Here is a 19608-nt window from a genome sequence, read left to right on the forward strand (position 1 = left end):
CATTGCTTGGTGTGTTTTTCTGTATATGAAATCCAGGATGGCTAAATCTATAGAGATAATAACTGGAGTAGTAATTTCCTAGTGGCATGACAGGGGAGGTTGCAGGAAATTGGGAGCTACCAACAATGAGTACAAGACAGAAGGAAATGTCCTAAAATTGATTATGGTGATGAGGGCACAGCTCTTTCTACTATTATTGAACTATTGAATTATATTATGTATGTGTTATATGTCAATAAAATGACTAAAAATAAAATGTACTGAAGGTTAAAAAAGAAAGAAATGGCACTGAATAATTAGCGAACCATATGTAAAAGGAAGTGAACCTTGATCCATACCTCACACCATATGGAAAAGTTACTTTGAAATGGACAAAAAGTCTAAATCTAGCCCCTAAAATGATAAAACTTCTAGAAGAAAAATTTTATGACCTCAGGCTTGGCAAAGATTTTTAAGTGCAATGCAAAAAACACTATGCGTATGCAAAGCAAAGGAAGCATTGATATAATTGACCCCATCAGAAACAAAAATATATTGTTCTCCCTAAAAGACACTGTTGCATTAATAATGGTGAGTATTATACACTTGCTTAGTCGTCCAAGGTCACAGAGCTCAAGAAGTTCAAGGGGAAAGCAGGCATTTTGAAGCTGATGGTGGTAGTAATTATGAAATTGTGCTTGATCTGAATGAATTATGGATTGTTATAATATCTGTAAGATCTTTTTAAAAAAAGGTCACAGAGCTGTACCCTAGAAAGAGTGAATTTTACCGCATGCAAATTATACTTTAAAATGAATGAGTGGAAATTACCCTAGTAGAGCATATTCTTCAAGATAAGTCTTCCAAAGGTGCGCAGAGTCCCTGTAATGATCACTTACGCTTTCTTTCTGTAGGGATCCACAACGTTTCCTTGTCTACTGTTTCTACTTTCTAGGAGCGAGAATACATTCAGGTACCAGCCTCAGAAAAGGCTATTTATAAAACACACACCGTCAATTTTTCAAGCGTGGCCTCAAATCCCTCTTTTCTTTTCATCTGCATGCTTTCCTATTAGCACAAGAAAATCAGTGCTCAGCAAACATGTCTTCAATCCAAATAATCATTTAGCAAATTGTTGCACCTTCCATGGGTCAGACCATGATCTTAAAGACGTTCCTTAGTTTTTGTTTGGTGGTGTCATTTATTATTATTATTGTTAGTAATAGTGATATAGAACCTAGATAGAGTGTCAATCACATTACACAGCTCTCACTATGTTTAATCTAGTCAGTAGCCTAATGAAATGGTTATTATTACCATTTTACAAGAGACATGGAGAAACCCACTGTCATTGAGATGAGTCTAATGCACAGTAAGCCTATATTTGAGCAGACAGCCTCATCTTTCTCCTTCAGAGTTGATGATGGGTTTGAACTACCAACCTTGTGGTTAGCAATGCCGAATCCACAGTGTCACCAAGGCACAGAGAAGTGCAGTGACGTTCAGCTCGGAAATAAGAAATTCTTCCCCAGCTCGGTCTGGCTTTAAAGGCTAACTAGTTGAGCTTCTCCACGTGGGCTGCTTAATTTAGGTGACTTGACATGTTTTTACAAGCCATTCATTTCGTTCATTAAGTAGCCAAGGAATTAAGTTCACACTCATCGAGTGCCTCCTAGTATTTTCCTAGCTGCACACGTGTTCTCACACTCAAGGGGTACAGTGGCTAAAAGCAGGGCTGTTAACCAAAAGGTCAGAGGTTGGAGCCCACCAATCCCTATGCAGGTGTCAATAGGTCAGTTGCTTCCATGTACATTTACAGCCTTGGAGCCCCTATAGGACAGTTCTATAGGATCCTATAAGATCACTGTGAGTAGGACTAGACTCAGTGGCTATGGGTATTCAGGATGGAAAGGGGCCTGCCTGGGCCACTTTTGTGGTACACGCCTGGGCTTGTTTCAGCAGAGGTGCCCCCTGTGTCCCTTTCTTTGAAACGGGCAGCCTGCAAGCCCCGGAGAGCCAAAAACTGTGCTGGGCTAAGAGCCATCTCCTAGATGGAAAACGCTTCTGGGGAATTCCAGGAGCCTTAACACCACACGTTCTGCAAGGGACATGAGCCTTTCTCTTTATGAGAGCTTCATCCTGGTCCAGTCTTCCTCTCCCCAAGGTGAACACTTGCCTTCCCTGTTTTCTTGAAGGGAGAGGTAGACAAACTGTGGGAAGGCAGGTAGACCTAGAGGCCCTAAGCTACATGAAGACATGAGATGTGCAGCGATGTGCTTACAGGGCTCGCTGTCATGGAGACAGCCCTGGTTCCATCGTCTGGCTCTGTCCTTAGAGCTGCCTTTCCTTGGACAAACTCAAAGTCCCAGTGTCCTCATCTGGCCTCCCAGTCCCCCTGCTATTATTTTTTCTTGTTTGCTTTTGTAAGTGTCTCCCTCGCTCACCTGTGATCTCTTGGGGTCTAGAAACGGGATCTATCACCTAAGTGTTTCTGTACAGCATATAGACTGGTGATCAAGAAATGTTTGATCTTTATGAGCTGGCCAACCCTGGAAGGAACATTGGCACTTGCTGGAATTAAGTCTAGCAAATGATGAAATAGACTTTTCTGTCACACAAAAATCTCTGTACCGAAGTGTTGACGACTTTCCTGCATCTCAGATCCCTTCCCATCATCTCCATGGCTCCCACTAGTTTCCCCGGAATCAGTGGATTCTGGCTCATGCGACTCCCTGTGCCTCAGAGTCCAACTCTGTTCCACAAGGACTTTTGACGGCTAATTTTTGTTGTTGTTGAAACTAGGTTTCCAGCCCTTTCTTCCTAGGCACCTTTGGGTGGACTCTGATAGCCAGCTTTCTGGTTTGCAGCTGACCATCTTAACCACTTGTGTGACCCCATTACCTCTGACCCCCCCCCATTCAAACAAAAGATGGCGAAATTGGCATTCTCAGTGCCAGTCGGGAGTGAGAGCTCACAGAATTTGCTCTCCGGACACATTCCCAGGGCTTGGTGAGGTCAAGCCGCTGAGAAAGCGATCTTAGGCCAATATCACATTTCCTCTTGGTCAGCACTACTCAGGGGTCCCTTGCACGTAACTTTCCTTACCCAGGAGGGGGCCTCACCATGATGAGCTGTCAGCAAATCATGGCCGTTCTGCTTCGGTAAGGTAAAAGAAGATAACCAACTTCCTGCCCAGCGAGAGGCCGGGGACCTCCCTCAACCTCGCTCTCCCTCAAGGAGCGCTGCAGGCGCCTCTCGCATGTCACCATCTGTTTAAGAGCGAGGCTGACACTGCTAGGCAGAAACCGTGTCCTGGCTGCCATTTATAGCTCTGGTGGGAATCGTCTGCCTGGGAGATCGATGTGGAAGATGCTCCCGAGGTGAACTCAGTATGCTCTGCCACCCAAAGAAAAAAGGGATGAGCCCAAGGGGGTGTGGTTTTGAACCCACGAAGTGCAGCATTTGTAACTGGTGCAGAGAGTGGCAAGGGACAGGAGGGAGGTTAGGACAAGAGCGCGCGCGCACACACACACACACGTTGCAATTACTGACTGTTGGTGATTCGACCGTGCTGGTCACTAAGAGGTAAACGTCCACCAGTCCCCATTGCAGTGGTCGGGTGGGCGTTGCCATGGTTACGCTATGGCTCTCCCCGTCACACGTTTTCTATGCTTGGCGCTAACACTGGTGGTGGAAAAAGAAGAACCGGATGTCCCAGACGAGGCTGTCTATTCCACCTCAAACAGAATTCTGGTCGCTCAAATGTGATCTCATCCTCAAGGTTTAAAAATACGTTTCTGTGCTAATGAGGGAAGATTCCGTATGCAGATGTGACGGTGCAGTACCACTTTTAATTAGGGAGCATCGCATTCTCCTGATGGAAACACCTTCTCCTGGCAGGATGGACTTTTTTTCCCCCTCTAAGTTAAAATTCATGTTTCCTACATTTTAAAAGGTGACAGGTGATAGGGATATATATAAACTTGGCCTGTGTTTTCCAAGCTTTCCGTAGAGATTAGGTACTTATTTTAGAATTTGAATAAGAGATAATTAAAATAAGATTTGAATAGTCAAAGGGGTTGGGTAGGGATGTATTTTTTCCATGCATGACAAAAGAAGTTCATATGCTTAGCACAATATGGATGAACCTTGAAAAACATTCTGCTGAGTGAAATATACAAGCGGTCCAAGGAAAACTGCCATATGATCTCACTCACCTCAAATACGCAACTCTATAGAAACCCAAGATGATTCATGGCTACCAGGGAGCAGAGAGACGAAGAAAGGGGGCAGGGAGGTTTGCTTAAGGGGCATGGCCCTTCGGTGAATGGTGGCCAACAAGGTAGTGCCCAGGGTCACACAGCACGAAGAACGTAATTAAGGTCACTGCGTTATATGCAGAAATAGTTGCATCGGAGAGTGATGTGTGTATTTTGGCCGCAATTAAAACAAAGCAAAACAAGACAAAACTACACAAAGGGAGGTGGCTGCTGCCCTTGCCTCAGACACAGGGTGTTTGGCAGCTTTGGAATGTGCTTCCTCAGTGAGAGAGACGGGCACGTGTCAGCAGCTCCCAACTGGCCTATCTTGGCGGAAATGTAAAGCGATAGGCAGACCCCCATTTGTCATCGCACTGACAAGAGGTAAAAGGCACAGCCCAGCAGAGGACAGATCTCTTGCCTGAGCTCCAGGAAGGAAGCTTTTTGAGACATGTAGTATGTTTGCCAGATGAAGATAACGGGAAGTGTCCCCTTGCCCCCAGGAGGGGACAGCAGAAATAATGGCCTTGGTTTCCATGTTTTGCTTCTCTGGCCTTGAGCTCTATCAGAAGGAAATGCCTGAGCATTCAGAGACCTTTCAGACTCATTGGTGTTTGGATCAGACACGTTCACCTGCTCAAGAGCACAGCGCGGTAAAGTGGAATCAGGCAGGACTTGGGGGCCCTGTTTGCATGCTCACGTTTTGCAAGCTTGTTGTTTTCATTAGATGCGGACCAATGACTCCATACTTTCAACTCACGTCCCATGAACGACGGAACCAGACACTGCCCCATCCTGGGCTGCTGTGAGCACCAGTGTTTACTGGCTTATTTTTGGAAGCAGATCTCCAACTCTTGGTCCCTAGCCTATCTTAGTCTGCAAGTGACACTGAGCCCTGCTCAGCACCATCGTGGGCCCACTGACACACAGGTGGTGGCTGTGTAGGATGGGGCATGTTGCCTGGGAATCACATGTGCGTTTCCCTCAAAGAAGATGAGAATTCTACCATGGGACCCCCGATGCCCCACCATCCCCCTTTATAAGCCACCCTTCTCTCTAATCAGGACTCAGAGAAAAGGTGCTATTTTATTCATCTTTCAGTACCGGGGTGCATTCATTCACTTATTTTTTTAAAACATTCAACAAGGGCCTTCTTTGTTGGGGATCTATTTCCAACGAATGAGCTCAATCTTTCTGACTATGTTCACTCTGTTAACACGTTAGAGTCTTTATGCTAGAGGTCTTTTAACCCACATCTGTCAGATACGGAGTCTGAGCAGGAAATGACTTCCCAAACCAATGAGTGATAGAGTTCCTTCAAACCTAGGGCTCTTAGGAGCGGGCCCAGGCTTCGTTTGTCCTTTGTGAGCCATATTATTGGGGATGGTGGCTTTCATACTGAGTTTTGGACCAAGGCTTTTCTCATCTAGAGTGTGTTTCCCATACTAGAGTCACAAATTAATTTTGGCGAGTTAGAAAACAAGAAAAGGAAAGCTCAAGGTACTTTCGGTTCTATCAGGAGTCTACGAAAGCTGGCTGTCATGGTGACCACATTTGATGCTAAACTAACGCTGGAGTGAATATCCAGTCCTCACAATGTGGGAGTTGGGGTTAATAGCTTTAAAGGATGTCACATCTGTGGGCTTGTCCCTGGTGTGCTTCGAATCACACTCTGGGGTGAAATCGAGCACAGAGTGAGTTACAGAGGGGGTGGTGGTTACACAATGTGTTGTCAATTTGAGATTGAAGAGTGAAGGGGTGGAGTTTAGCCCGTCAATCAGGTTGCACCTTGATGACCTCATTTGGAGGTGCTAAGGAGATAAATAGCTCGCTGGAGGCAAGATAAATGCTCACTCCCTATGAGACATTTCTGTGGAGAAGACACATGGAGCTAAGCTAGAGCCCTGGATCTGAAGGAGCCATGTGGAGACCCCTGCCAGTGATGAGATGCCTCTACTGCCACTGGGTCCTCAAGATTTCCCACCCACTGGCCTGTGGTCTTCCTGCATTTGGCATCATGGTGTGTGTTTCATGAGGCTGAAGAGGACTTTGTAGATTGGTATCAGACATATGGGCTAATATCAGACTCATGGACTTGATCTGGACTGGGCTAGGATGTTTTCTTAATATTATTCTTTATATAAAGGTCTTTCTTATGAACATATGAGTGTCTATGAATTTGTTTCTCTAGTCAACCTAGACTAACACAGAGAGCAAGGCCAGAATATTCTAAACCCTGAACCCTGGACTTTTGCAGGGCAAGGGCCATCATCCAGACATTGGCTGGAAGGACATGACTATCAAAAGGGAATTTGGAACCCAGTTTTGAGGGTCTCTTTTTCAGCAGTGGGACACAGGGCAGTGCTGACCTTGAACCTGCTTGTATCACTTAGAGCCCAAGAGAACTCAGTGAACGATAACCCTTCTGAGCCTTTAAGTCCTAATATTCAAACGGAGGATAGGCATATCTATGTAAAATGTTCTAAGTATTAAATCACATTATAAGGGCCTCTCAAAGTATTAAATATTGTGTCTTGATCACAGAATTCTCACCTCGTATGCAGCAGACATGGATTTAATTACCGGCCAATGCACCTGTTAGTCAGTTACTGCCCATCTGTCTGGGGAAGACCACCTGTGGCTATGATACTGGACAGGTTTTAGTGGAGGGCCAGACCAAGATGAACTGGGAAGAAAACTCTGGCGATCTAATTATGGAAAACAGCCCACAAAAATCGAAGGGGTCCCAACAGAACATTCTTCAGTCCATTGTACATAGTGATGCTACAAAGTGGAGTCTGTCTGGGGCCACCGGAACCTCTCACAGATCCCCTGGAAATCATGTTGAATGGATGAGGTGTGAGCTGTGCTTACGGCTGCTAACTACAGCCAAAAATGCAATTTCAACCCATTAGCTGCTGCTCAGAAGAAAGTTGAGGCTCTTCGCTTCCATACAAGTTTACAGTTTCAGAAAACCCGGGAGAAGTTCTACTCTCTCTTCTAGGGTTGACTTGATATTAGGCCATGGGTTTGATTTTTGGTGGATTATTATTCATTTAGTCATTACTTTGGGAAAAAAAGAAGAAGCAGGAAACAGCATTTTACCCACAGTGTAGGCTCTGTTATTTAAAATCTGTATGGAAAAATAAAATGAAAAAAAATCCAAAATGCAAGGATAAATAAAAACAAGTATTGCTAAAAACTCATGGAAATCTTTATGAAGCCAAAATGTCCCAGTAGGAAGCTCTGTTTCTCGATGTGTGCTCCAACAGGGTCTATCTACTTCCATGCCCCTTGGTTTACACCACGCAAGAGTGGCAGTTTGGCATCCCTGAGGGATCCAAACCATGTTCCTTTGAATGTTTTTCTGAGCTTAGTTAAGAGAAAGAAGTCTAACAGGGGAAATATCAGGGTAATACTGTGGCTAGGGTAAGGTTTTCCATCGGAATGCTCACAGGACATCCCTTGATACCTTGAAAGCATGAGCAAGTGCATCACGCCAAAATATGTGTCAGCTTGCCTAGGCTGTGATTTTCAGCATTCCTATAAGCATCTTCCACTCTGAGATCAGGGGGCACTTTCCTATGTGTTCTAAGTCCTAACCTGTCTCGTGTTAACGGAGCAGGGACAGTGGCAATGATGCTAATAAGGCAGCAAGCAATCTACAGGTTTAGCTTTCACTTTGAGTTAATTCTTTTGAGACGTCAAAGAGCTTAGGAAACTACTACCACCAAGAATGAAGAATTGGAAGTGCAGCAGGTCCTTTGGACCCAGGGTCCCTGAGCTGAGAAACTCCTAGACCCAAAGGAAAGATGAATGATAAGGACATTCCTTAGCGCCGACACTGAGAGAAAGTATTCCCTTTCAGGTAGACTTTGAACTTCTAACCCCTTAACTTGAGAGAGAATATTCCTTTGTGTTTAAACCATGCACATGTAGTGTTTCTGTTGTGGCAGCACTAGAAAACTAGGACAGTTAAAAACTCATAACTGTGGTCGCAGAGAGAGCAAGGAGCCCTGGTGGCATAGTGAGTTATGGGCAGGCGGCTAATCACAACATCAGCAGTTCCAACCCACCAGGTATTCTGCAGGACAAAGGTGATGCTGTCCGCTCCCAGAGACAATTTCAACCTCGGAGATCCCCAAGGACAAGCTGCTCTGTCCTTGGTTGCCACTCATATGAGTCAGAATAGACTCTCCATGGCAGTGGTTTTTTGGCTTTTGAGACTGCATTTATAACAAATTTCCTGCTTGAAAGAATGCATAGCCCAGGATTCTCACTTTTCTTTGGATATATATATATCTTCAAATTGCCCCTTTCTCTGACTTGTTACAGACTTCCTCTAAAGAGAGATTTGTAAATTCATGAAAATAAATTTCTTTATAAAACTTGACAGGGCAAAACAAGACTTTGTGCATATAGATAGAAATGGAACTTTCTGGAAAAAGATACTCACATTCTTCTTTGATAAGTCGTCCTTCATCCCAAGGGATTACGACTAGAACATTGAGAAGCAACTATCAAAGTCCAAGAAAAGTGTGTACCACTTACCCATGCAGTCTGGGCCCCAGTATCCCGGGCAACACTGAGGCTGCACGTAGTCCTTCCTACAGAGATGGCGGCATCCGGGGAGAGCTCGAGAGTAGTCTCTGACCTCAAATGTGTACCTTGAGGGTGAAGAGAGAAAGACCACCATGATCAAGGTCATGCACTCAATTCTAGGAGATAGTGTTGCCCTAGGTTTTCATGTATTCTTTACACTTACGAAGCGTTATTTCCTTAAGATGATATCTTGACACCGTTTTGAGGCTTCGGATGAAGGCCAATCCATTCTCCGTTATGAGCAGCTATTATGCTCATTACTAGGTTCTCACACTCCTGGACCACTATAAACGATGTACCCATGCTCGGCACCCTAGGCCCAGGTACTCAGCAACTTGAGACAGCCCTGTGCTCACAGAGTCTGGGGAATAACGGCAAATGCCCAATTCCTAGGAAGTCCACACTTCCTAGCTAGCCCCATCCTTCTGGCCCTGCACCATCCTTCTCTTCCAATGTCAACTTGTTATCTTTTCACCAGGTGCAAACTCCTGTGTGACCATGAGTCATGGCATGCAGTACTGCCTCTCTCTGGGAAGTGTGAGCATCTGAAACCTAATTACTATTTATGACCTCCCCGACTCCTCTCTCCTGTGTTACACTATCCCACAAGTCTGTTAGAGCGACTTACCTAGATTAATAGATATTATTATAAGTTATAGATATACATACATGCACATAAATATGTATAAAACATTTGGCTTTGTAAGTAGAATAAAAATCAAAATGATTTTAAATGATAAGTAATTTAACAATCAAGGCATGATGAAAATAGGGGTAAAATATCTAAGCAGTTGTCAGAAATCAAGTTGGTAGATAAATGATGTTAAGTCAGAGGCATATGCTAGAGGTGGGGTGCAAACTAGACACTAAATATCCTAGCAATACATGCAAGAGTTACATTATCTGTGGAATGAAAAAATTGATCGCTTCCTGTGAGTAGCGCCTTGATTGCACTTCATGTCGATTTAGAACTTTCTGTGGCAGAGGTGGTGTCATGGCGCGAGCCACTTGCCACTACGCTCTCATGGGAGACATCATCCCGGCTCCTTAGAAGAGCTTCTTGTAGCGGCCCAAGTACAGTTGTGGAGTAACAATTCTATGGAGGCTAACGGCTATCGTCTGTTTACGTGGATCTTTGTAGTAAAGACTGGTCTCCGGGCTAGACACTGAACTGTCTAAAAACAATCCTCCAGTAATATAGTTTCTTTTCTACTGGACATTTGATCAACATTGCAGCTAGTACCTTTAAGGTTATACTCCTGAGCTAGCCCATGGGACATCGTTGATAAGGGCAGAACAATGTATTTTGTGGGCAGTCGAGGTGGGAACAGGGGAATCTTTTCTTTGAAAGGCTGAGAATTTGGGTACAGGCATCTTTTCATAAAGGAAAGTAAACAGAGAGTTGAGGGGCAGAGCCAATGTTCCCTCAAAAACCAAACGTGGGTCTGTTACAATATAAATGAAGGACAGAGTTAAGTTTTCAATTCTAAAACATGGAGACTGGATGCAGTGATTTTATCGTGTGTGTGTGTGTGTGTGTGTGTGTGTGTGTGTGTGTGTGTGTGAGAGAGAGAGAGAGAGAGAGAGAGAGAGAGAGAGAGAGAGAGAGAGAGAGAGAGAGAGAGAGAGAGAGAGTTGGGATTGAGTGGGCTATAACCAAGTGCTCCCTTAGCTATCAATGAAACATTAGTCAGGAGAAAAGAGTTCTCAGGAAAGCAATCATGTAACTTCAACCCGGAGTGCTACATGACTCTTTCTGATGTACGTTCTAAGAGAAATTGATGGCAAGTATGTGCCCCTTTGGATCATTGATTGGCCAATCAGTCCTTATACTTGGTAACTCCAGGTCAGCTAATATTGGAAGAAGTCACTATTGGTTTTAAAATACCATGCTGTCATGGTAAGTGAGCATGGTTTGTAACAGTGTGGCAAGGTCTCATTTTATGCAAAATAAAAACATGACTAATTCATTTCTGAATAAAAACAAAACTGAAGTGTTGCCGAGTAGACTGGGTAAAAGAAACACTGTGTCTGACTTCCTGGCTGCACTTTGAGCTGATGAACAGAGCCTGCCTGACGTCTTTTGAAAGATTGTCTGGATTTACAAGAGTTTTGAATTCTAAGAAGTCCTCAGGATTGCAGCACCCGTGTAAAATGCAGCCACATAGTAGTTCTCTTGCTTCCCCTTCTTTCGGGGCTTACAATATCAGGACCCACAGCTAGTTGTGACATGACTGTTGGACCCAAGGCTAGACTTCTTTCTGCATGACACAAAAGTCAGATTTACAAAACAAGAAGGGCAATGTAGTGCAAGCAGCGTTGTATGGAAATGTTAATCAATAATAGCATAGGCTACAGACACAAGCTCATAAATTTGGGCCCAGTGTAATCTTAGAGTAAGAAAATTCATAGAAATGTTTTGTAGATTTTGAAACTAAAAGTTTCCACTCAAATTCCAAATCTCCTGAATTTTTCCAGTCAAGCATACTTAGTATCTAATAACCAGTACCTGCAATCTCGAACCCCCACAGAGCCATTGGTAATCTTGATAAACCCATCTGGGCACTTGGTTCCAAAGTTGAGTGGGCAGGATCGGCATTCGGTTCTAATTGTCATGAGAGACTTAATATCACATCTGTTTGCCTGTGTAAACATAAAAAGAACTTCAGTTCCCATTACCAAAGCCTTTCAAAAATGTCCGATTGGCAGATCTTCCTTATTAGCTTCATTTCATTTGGATGGCAGGGTTAGCCTAGAGATTTATCGGGAGGGACTTACCTATTGCTTTCCACCCCATCTGGAGAGAATGTTGGGACCAATAGCTTCCATGGCTGTGAGTGAAGGAAGAACCCAAACCAAACCAAAGTCACTACCATTGAGTCAATGCCAACTCTTTATGACACTATCGGACAGGATAAGACTGCACCTGTGAATCTCTGAGACTGTAACTCTTTATGAAAGTAGAAAGCCCCATCTTTCTCCTTGGACTGGTTAGTGGTCTTGAACTTCTGACCTTGCAGTTAGCAGCCCATCTCATAACCACCATGTCACCAGGGCTCCTATCCTAGGTGTTAGTGAGCTGAAATAAACTGACATTGGCCATGTTGAGTCAGGAAATCATATGGTTTACTATGCTGGGAATGATAACATTAAGAGGAAAGGTGTTGCATTCACTGTCAAAAGGGACATTCCAACATCTACCTTGAAGTATAATTCTGTATGTGATAGGATTATATCTATCCTCATTTAAGGAAATCCAGTCAATACAATTATTATTCAAATTGATGCACTAACTACTAAAGTTACTGATGAAGAAACTGAAGACTTCTGCCACCATCTTTAGTCTGAAATTGATTACATATGCAATCAAGATGCATTGATAATTATTGGCAATTGAAATGCAAACGTTGGAAATAAAGAGGAAGGAATAGGAGTTGGTGACAGAAATGAAGCTGGAGAGGGCTTGGATTATACACATGACTTCTCCAGATGGAATACACAGAAATCAAATTGATTACATTTGTGAGAAGACATGCTGGGGACAATTAGTATCAGCAGCTAAATCAGGCCTAAAGTTGAGTATGGACCAGACTGCCAATTGCTCATAAGCAAGTCCATGTTGAAACTGAAGAAGATGAAAGCCAGTTCACGAGAGCCAAAATCCAGTGTCGAGTCTATCCCACCTGAATTTGTGGACCATCTCAAGAACAGCTTTGTTGCATTGAACACTAATGGCAGGGACCTGATGACATGAAGGACACCATTTATGAAAAAAAGCAAAAGGTCATTCGCAAGACAGGAAAGAAAAGAAAAGATCAAGGTGGGTGTTAAAAAAGACTGAAATTTTCTAAGGCAACTGGAAGAAATGATGAACACAATGATCCGAACAGAAAATTTCAAAGGGTAGCTTGACAGGACAAAGCCACATATAATGAAATTTGAAGGCACTTAGAGTAGAAAAACACCAAGGCAGAAAATGCCCAGCATATCTTAAACTGAAAAGCTCCAGAAAGATTCAGTCGTCACCTTGCCTCCTGAAAGATTTTATGAGTGATTTTATAGAGTGATGCAGGAGGCATCAAAAGAGGATGGAAAGAAGACAGACACAGACACTGCATCAAAATGAACTCGTCAGCATTCTGCCACTCATTTCAGGAGACAGCGTTGTGACCAGGAACTGAGGGCACGGAAGGAAGAATTCAGTTGTTTCATGTGCGTGTGACGGTTGAACATTGAACAAAGAGGCCTGAAGGAGAATCGATGCATTTGAAGTATCCTGCCAGTGAAGAATGTTGAAAGCCCCATGGATTGCCAAAAGAACAAACAAACCTGACTTGGAAGAAGTGTAGCCAGAATGTTCCTTGGAGGCAAGGATGGTGAGACTTTGTCTTATGGACCTTGGACATATTGTCAGGAGAGACCAGTCCTTGGAGAAGGACATCCTGCTTGCTGAAGTGGAGGATGAACACAGTGGCTGCACCAATTGGCTTCAAGATAGCAGCCATTGGAAGGCAGGTGAAGGGCCGGGTAGGGCTTCGTTCTGCTGTACATAGGGTCCCCATGCGCCAGAACTGACTCGATGGAGGATACCCAACAAGTGTAGAACATTGAGTGAATTTCTTACTCTTCACTGTCTTCAATGAAAGGAAGATATTAATGTACACCCTCAAGCTTATAATGGCCCTTGGGTAGTGCAAGTGACTTAGTTTGTAACTAATTGAAAGTCTGGGAGTTTGAATCCATTCAATAGCACCATGGAAGAATGGTGGAAAGCCATACGAAGCTCAGTTCTTTTCTGTAATACACTGAGTCACCACGATTTGGAATCAACTCGATGGTAATGGGTTCTTCTTTTTCCGCAGGGTCTTCAGAGCTGTCAATAGGATAGCACACACATAACATACCAGAGGCTGTAAATGCTGGTTCTTCTAAGTCTGCTCCACCCTCACCTCTGTGGTTTTCTTGGTGCCTTTCCTTGCCTCCTTGATCGTTGTTGTTGGGTGCCATTTTTTTCCTTTTCTTTTTTTACATTTTATTAGGGACTCATACAACTCTTATCACAATCCATACATATACATACATCAATTGTATAAAGCACATCCATACGTTCCCCGCCCAATCATTCTCAAAACATTTGCTCTCCACTTAAGCCCTTTGCATCAGGTCCTCTTTTTTTCCCCCCTCCCTCCCCGCTCCCCCCTCCCTCATGTGCCCTTTGTAATTTATACATCGTTATTTTGTCATATCTTGCTCTATCCGGAGTCTCCCTTCCCCCCCTTCTCTGCCATCCCTCTCCCAGGGAGGAGGTCACATGTGGATCCCTGTAATCAGTTCCCCCTTTCCAACCCACTCGCCCTCCACTCTCCCAGCATCGCCCCTCACACCCTTGGTCCTGAAGGTATCTGTTGGGTGCCATTGAGTGGGTTCTGACCCACAGTGACCTTTTTCACAAGAGACTGGCACACTGAGGCAGCCTCACAATTGCTCCGACGCCTGAGCCCATTGTTGCTGCCACCAGTTCATCCAGCTCATGGACGGCCTTCTTTTTTGCTGCTCCTTCACTTTACCAAACATGATGTCCTTCTACAGGGACTGAACACCTTATGCCTACCTTTACCTCTTTGACACACAATGTGTATTGTCCCAGATCCTGTTTGATTTTGGGTCTTCTACTACATTACACCCATATCTTTTCTCCCCCCCACAACTTCTCTTGTTCTTGTGGTTAGTCCCATGAAGCACATTTTGTTAGGCTTTTCTCTCCACGTAGGAACCCCTGGCAGACAGGGCTCATGTTCCATCCTTCATGGTCACCCTTCAGCTCACCCTTCAGCCCCAGTCCTCGGCTCAGCCCAGCGGGAGATGTCACAACTCTGTCTAAGTCCATTGGAAAATGGAATGTTCTCTGCAGAAGATTATACATTCTCAGAGACCATGATGGCATGTATACTTCAAATGCAATATCTTATTTGACCAGTATCCTAAAGATGGATGGGGAAGGTACTGCCATCCCCAGTTTAAGGCGGAGAAAATGGAAATGAGAGTGTGGGGTGAGTCAGGGACTTGCCTAAGATCACACTGTAAGTTAATAGTCTTCTGATTCTCCTGGTTCCTCATCTAGGACCTTTCTCTCCCATGTACCCCAGTAGCCTATAGAAAAACAACCCCCTTTTGTTCTAAGATAATCATGAGGGGACTACTAGAAAGGTCTTTATGAAATAATAGTATTCTTTATTAATCATTTTATTCAAGAAATAATGATAAGGCCATCTTTAAATACATTTTTAACTAACCTTGTTTAACTGTCATGACTTGACCTCTACGTTTCTCTTACACTGGTAGTCCTGGTGGTGCTGGTGGGTATGTGGTGGACTGTTAACCTCATCATCCACAGTTCACACCCACTCATCTCTCCAAGTTGGGGCTGGCTCCTCCCATACAGATTCACAAAGCCTCAAACTCTACACAGCTTTTCTATAAGTCATAATTGACTTGATGGAAATGGGTCTGATTTTCTGGCTTTCTTTCCATTATGAATTTCCATTTAGATAAGAATAAGAGGACATAAAAAAAATTTGTGGGATAAAAAAAAGGTAATGGAACTTCTAGAAGCCCCCTCATCTATGTAGTGACCTTACCACCGGAATTTTTATTTTTTTGTAGATCAGATTTAATATTCCCTTTAAAAAAACCCCTTGGCCTTCAGGTTGTCCTTTTCAAGGACAATACCTCCTTCTATCACCCATACTCATACTCACTGCTATCCAGTTGTTTCTGACTTCTTTAAAAAAAATCATTTTATTGGGGGCTCTAATAGCTCTCATCACAATCCATACAAACATCCATTGTGTCAAGCACATTTGTACATATGTTGCCACCATCACTTTCAAAACAGAGAGACGAGACAATTAGGGTCCATTATAGCACTGACAAAACATACAACTTGCCTCTAGTTCTTTAATGCTTTCTGTACCCCTGCCCCCAGCCTCTACTATCATGACCCCAATTCTACCTTACAAATCTGGCTAGACCAGAGCATGTACAATGTTACAGATAAGAGCTGGAAACACAGGGAATCCAGGACAGATCTACCCCTCAGGACCAATAATGAAAATAGAGATACCAGGAGGGTAAGGGAAAGGTGGGGGATAAAGGGGGAACTGATCACAATGATCGCCATATAGTCCATCCCAGGGGGATGAACAACAGAAAAGTGGGTAAAAGGGAGACAGCGGTCGGTGTAAGACATGAAAGAAATTTATAAATGATCAAGCAATCATAAGGGAGGGGGTGGGATGGGGTGAGAAATGAGCTGATATCAAGGGCTCAAGTAGAAAGAAAATGTTTCTGACTTCTACTGGCCCTATAGGACAGGTGAGAATGGCTCCTGTCACGTTCAAAGACTGTACATCGTGATGGGAGTAAAGAGCTTCTTGGTCATGAACTGCTGCCTTCATGATTATCAACCCATCAGGTAACCTACGACATCACCAGGACCCTTTTACAAACTTGCTCCCTCTGAAAAGCAAACTCCGTTTGACACGTCAGTGAAGCCCGCTTCCTGGACTGGAATAAAACACTCCGTGGTCATGATAATGCTGATAACTTCCACTCATGGCGAGACTCGGTCTCACCTACTGTGGACACGTTAACCTGAGCGACAGCATCGTTGGTAAAGTGGAGGTGCGGCCCAAAGGAGGAAGACTCTCTTTTCTAAGATTACAGCTTAGAAATCCCTATGGGGATATTTCCACCCAGTCCTCCAGGTCACTATGACAACACGTAGCAACAACTACATCAGGTAAGAAACATGAAGCTCCAAGGGGTTAGGCAGCTTGCTCATGGTCAACTAGCACATTGTGGCATTTGGTGATGATCCTTAGGAAAGACTTGTTAAATGAGCCGAGGAAAGTCCCCGCGCAAACTCGCTCCTACCCGACTGACTAGAGAGAGTGAGTTTAACCATTATGCCACCTCCATCTCCCATTGCTTTCATGGGAAGCACTATCAGAGTCCGGCCAACTGGAGTGAACTTGGTGTTGGAAAACAGGCTGCCAAGAGCAGTCACAGAAGCATGTTTAAATCTTATTATTAAACGAGCAGTAGTCATGCCGTGTGGAACGCATTCAAACAACCCTCCCACTGCCCAATCAGCTTCCACCTCACTCTCACCCCTCCCCTTGGCTGGCCTCCTCCCTCAGATCTGATGCTCAGCTTGGCTTTAGGGTGATGTTTCTGGGTGAGGCTGCCCAGAGTCCTGGTCTGAGAGCCCTGTGAACACGACTGGGGGTCAACTTGTGCAAGGGAGAGGGAATATTTACAAATCTCTCCGATACCCATGCTCCTTGAATCCCCCAGAACACAGCTCTCCAAAGGAACCCAACCCAACCCACTGTCATTGAGTCTTTCAGACTCCTGGCCCCGGGGTGTTACCGAGCAGACCTGAGCTCCGCCAGGTTTCCTTGGCTGTCAGCTTTACACAAGCAGCGCACCCGTGGGTTCAAACCACCAGACTTTTGGTGAACAGCTGAGAATGCACACCCCTGGCACCCTCGGGGGATCCCTCTCCACATCCATGTGACTTCTCTTTGGGGATGTGGCATGGGAGTTGTCCCCAGCAATGAGCTGATGAAAACAAACCAAAGAGAGGAGACCCAAAGCCACCATAGAAAGAGGGCGGTTCCCATGAAATCCAGAGAACCTGAGGGCAGTACTTTAGCACAAGAATAGAACTAGCTGGAACCGCAAACCTCCTGAAAGATCTTGGGCCACCGTTTGCTTCATGTCCTGAAGCCCAGACAAGACCCATGACCACCCAAGCAAGCGACAAGGTTTCACACACATCCTGAAAAGGTACATTAAAAAAAGATATAGATGTAGGATATTAAAAAAGCGTTCTCTTACCTGCCCTGTAATTCCAGCCAGGGAGCAGAAATTCTGTCCAACTAATCCAAGGGTAAAAATGATGAGGTGTTGGAGCATGGTGAGAAACTTTGTGCTCTCTCACCGTGCCAGGCCCCTGCCAGGACTCTTTATCTATTTTAAAGACAGTTCATGAACTTCCAGTAAATTCTTTCTCATTGCAATGTTTGTGTCTCAATGCTCTCCCCCTTCCTTTTTCTGGGTCGAGCCAGCAGATATGTGAGGCCTGCCTCTTGACAGGAAAAATGGCCAAATCCAGGGGTCTTAGTGAAATCAGACCAGCCCCTCAGTGGTGTATATATGCATCCTGTGAATGGCAGGATATCCTGTAGGGGCGGTGGCAGAACCACGACCTGAGATTGGTGTGTCCTGTGTCTCCAGTGACAGCTGCCTGCCTCCCCATCTCTGCTGGTTCTGCCTACCCCTCCTGGGCCTACTGCTACACTAGCATTTACACCACAAAGCCACAGACAATGTGCAGGCTGCTCCTTCTAACTGCACACTTGTCGGCAGCCAGTCATTGTGGGAGTTCCTATCAGCAGTCACGGCCCTAGGCTCAGAGAGAACCCCACAGAGGGCTGTTCCTGCCTGGGAGGGTGGGTAGGGGTGGTCTCACCCAGGCAGTTCGCAAACATCTATTACAAAGGATGGGATCTTTGTAGAACGTATCTTTGGTTTAGACACGTCTTTCTCTTCTTCCATGTCTCATCAGTAGCCAGTGACTGAGCCTGCCATTCTCATCTTGTCCTGTAAGGTCTCAGATCTTCCTCCCACATGCCTCCATGTCATCCCAGCAAGTGCACACAATGCCACGGAAGCCCAGTCACCTCGATCACAATCCATGGTTTCCTGTGCTACATAGTGATGTCCTTGAGGACAGGGACACAGCCTTTGTCTCTGTCCCTCTCCCAGCAGAACACAGAGACCTCTTCTGTTGTTAGTCGTGTTGCTTGACCTGACTCATGGTGACCTCAGAAGTAGCAAAGTAAAGGAAAGCAAAATTCTACCTGGTCCGGTGCCATTCCCAAGCTCAGTTGTGGATCCGGACATTGTGATTTTCAGAAGCAGATCGACCACGGGGATTTTCTTCTTAGTCTTTCTTCCTAGTCTGGAAGCTCTGCTGACATGGGCCCATCATCGTAACAACATGAAAGTCTCTACCGACAGACCTATCACAATCACTGCATGAAGTCTAGATAGCGGGTGGTGTCCCCATCCTATTGATATAGTGCGCAGGTGTCAGGGTTAGTGGCAGCAAAGATGGGGTCTGAGCTTATGGACAAGACAGGCATCACCAGGCGGATCTCATGATACCAATTTAACTAAGAGAGAACTAAGTCTCTAATGACAAATAAGGAGTTTTACTTAAAAAGCAAATAGGTCACTTTAGGACTAAAGTATGCCTGACCCAAGCCGTGGTCTTTTCCAAATGCCTCCTATGCCCGAGAAAGTTACATAATGAGTAAGAAAGACGAGAGAAGAGTTGATGCCTTTGGTCCTGGCAAGTAATACTGACTATGCCATACAGCTGCAGATGAACGGCCAAATATGTCTTGCAGTAGTTGCTGCCAGAAAGCTCCTTAGAAGAGAGGATGATGAGGCTTTGCAAAACCTACTGAGGGCATGTTTTCAGGAGGGACCCGTCCCTGGAGAAGGCCAACTGCTGGAGAAGTAGAGGGGCAGTGAGAAAGAGGAAGACCTTGATGAGCTGGATTGACGCAGTGGCTGCAACGATGGCAGCAAGCACCATTCTGAGGATGGCCCGGGACCAGGCAGTGTTTCATTCTGTTGTACAAAGGGCTACATGATTTGAAACTGAGTCTATGGTAAAGTTTTGGTTAAGTAA

The 19608-nt window shown here is 44.8% G+C and overlaps 1 protein-coding gene across 1 annotated transcript in view; it reads right to left on the reverse strand.

The window, feature by feature from the left end:
• STAB2 (stabilin 2) overlaps positions 1-17822 on the reverse strand; it is a 165884-nt gene extending 148062 nt beyond the window's left edge. The window contains exons 1-3 of the mRNA XM_075552708.1: positions 17745-17822; positions 11350-11483; positions 8790-8905 (exon numbers count right to left, since the gene is read on the reverse strand). Of these exons, the coding sequence (XP_075408823.1) occupies positions 8790-8905; positions 11350-11483; positions 17745-17822 (328 nt within the window). The remainder of the gene's footprint in view (positions 1-8789; positions 8906-11349; positions 11484-17744) is intronic.
• Between the last annotated feature and the right edge of the window lie 1786 nt (positions 17823-19608).

The sequence above is a fragment of the Tenrec ecaudatus genome, chromosome 6 (assembly GCF_050624435.1).
Source record: "Tenrec ecaudatus isolate mTenEca1 chromosome 6, mTenEca1.hap1, whole genome shotgun sequence".
NCBI classification, from domain to species: Eukaryota; Metazoa; Chordata; class Mammalia; order Afrosoricida; family Tenrecidae; genus Tenrec; species Tenrec ecaudatus.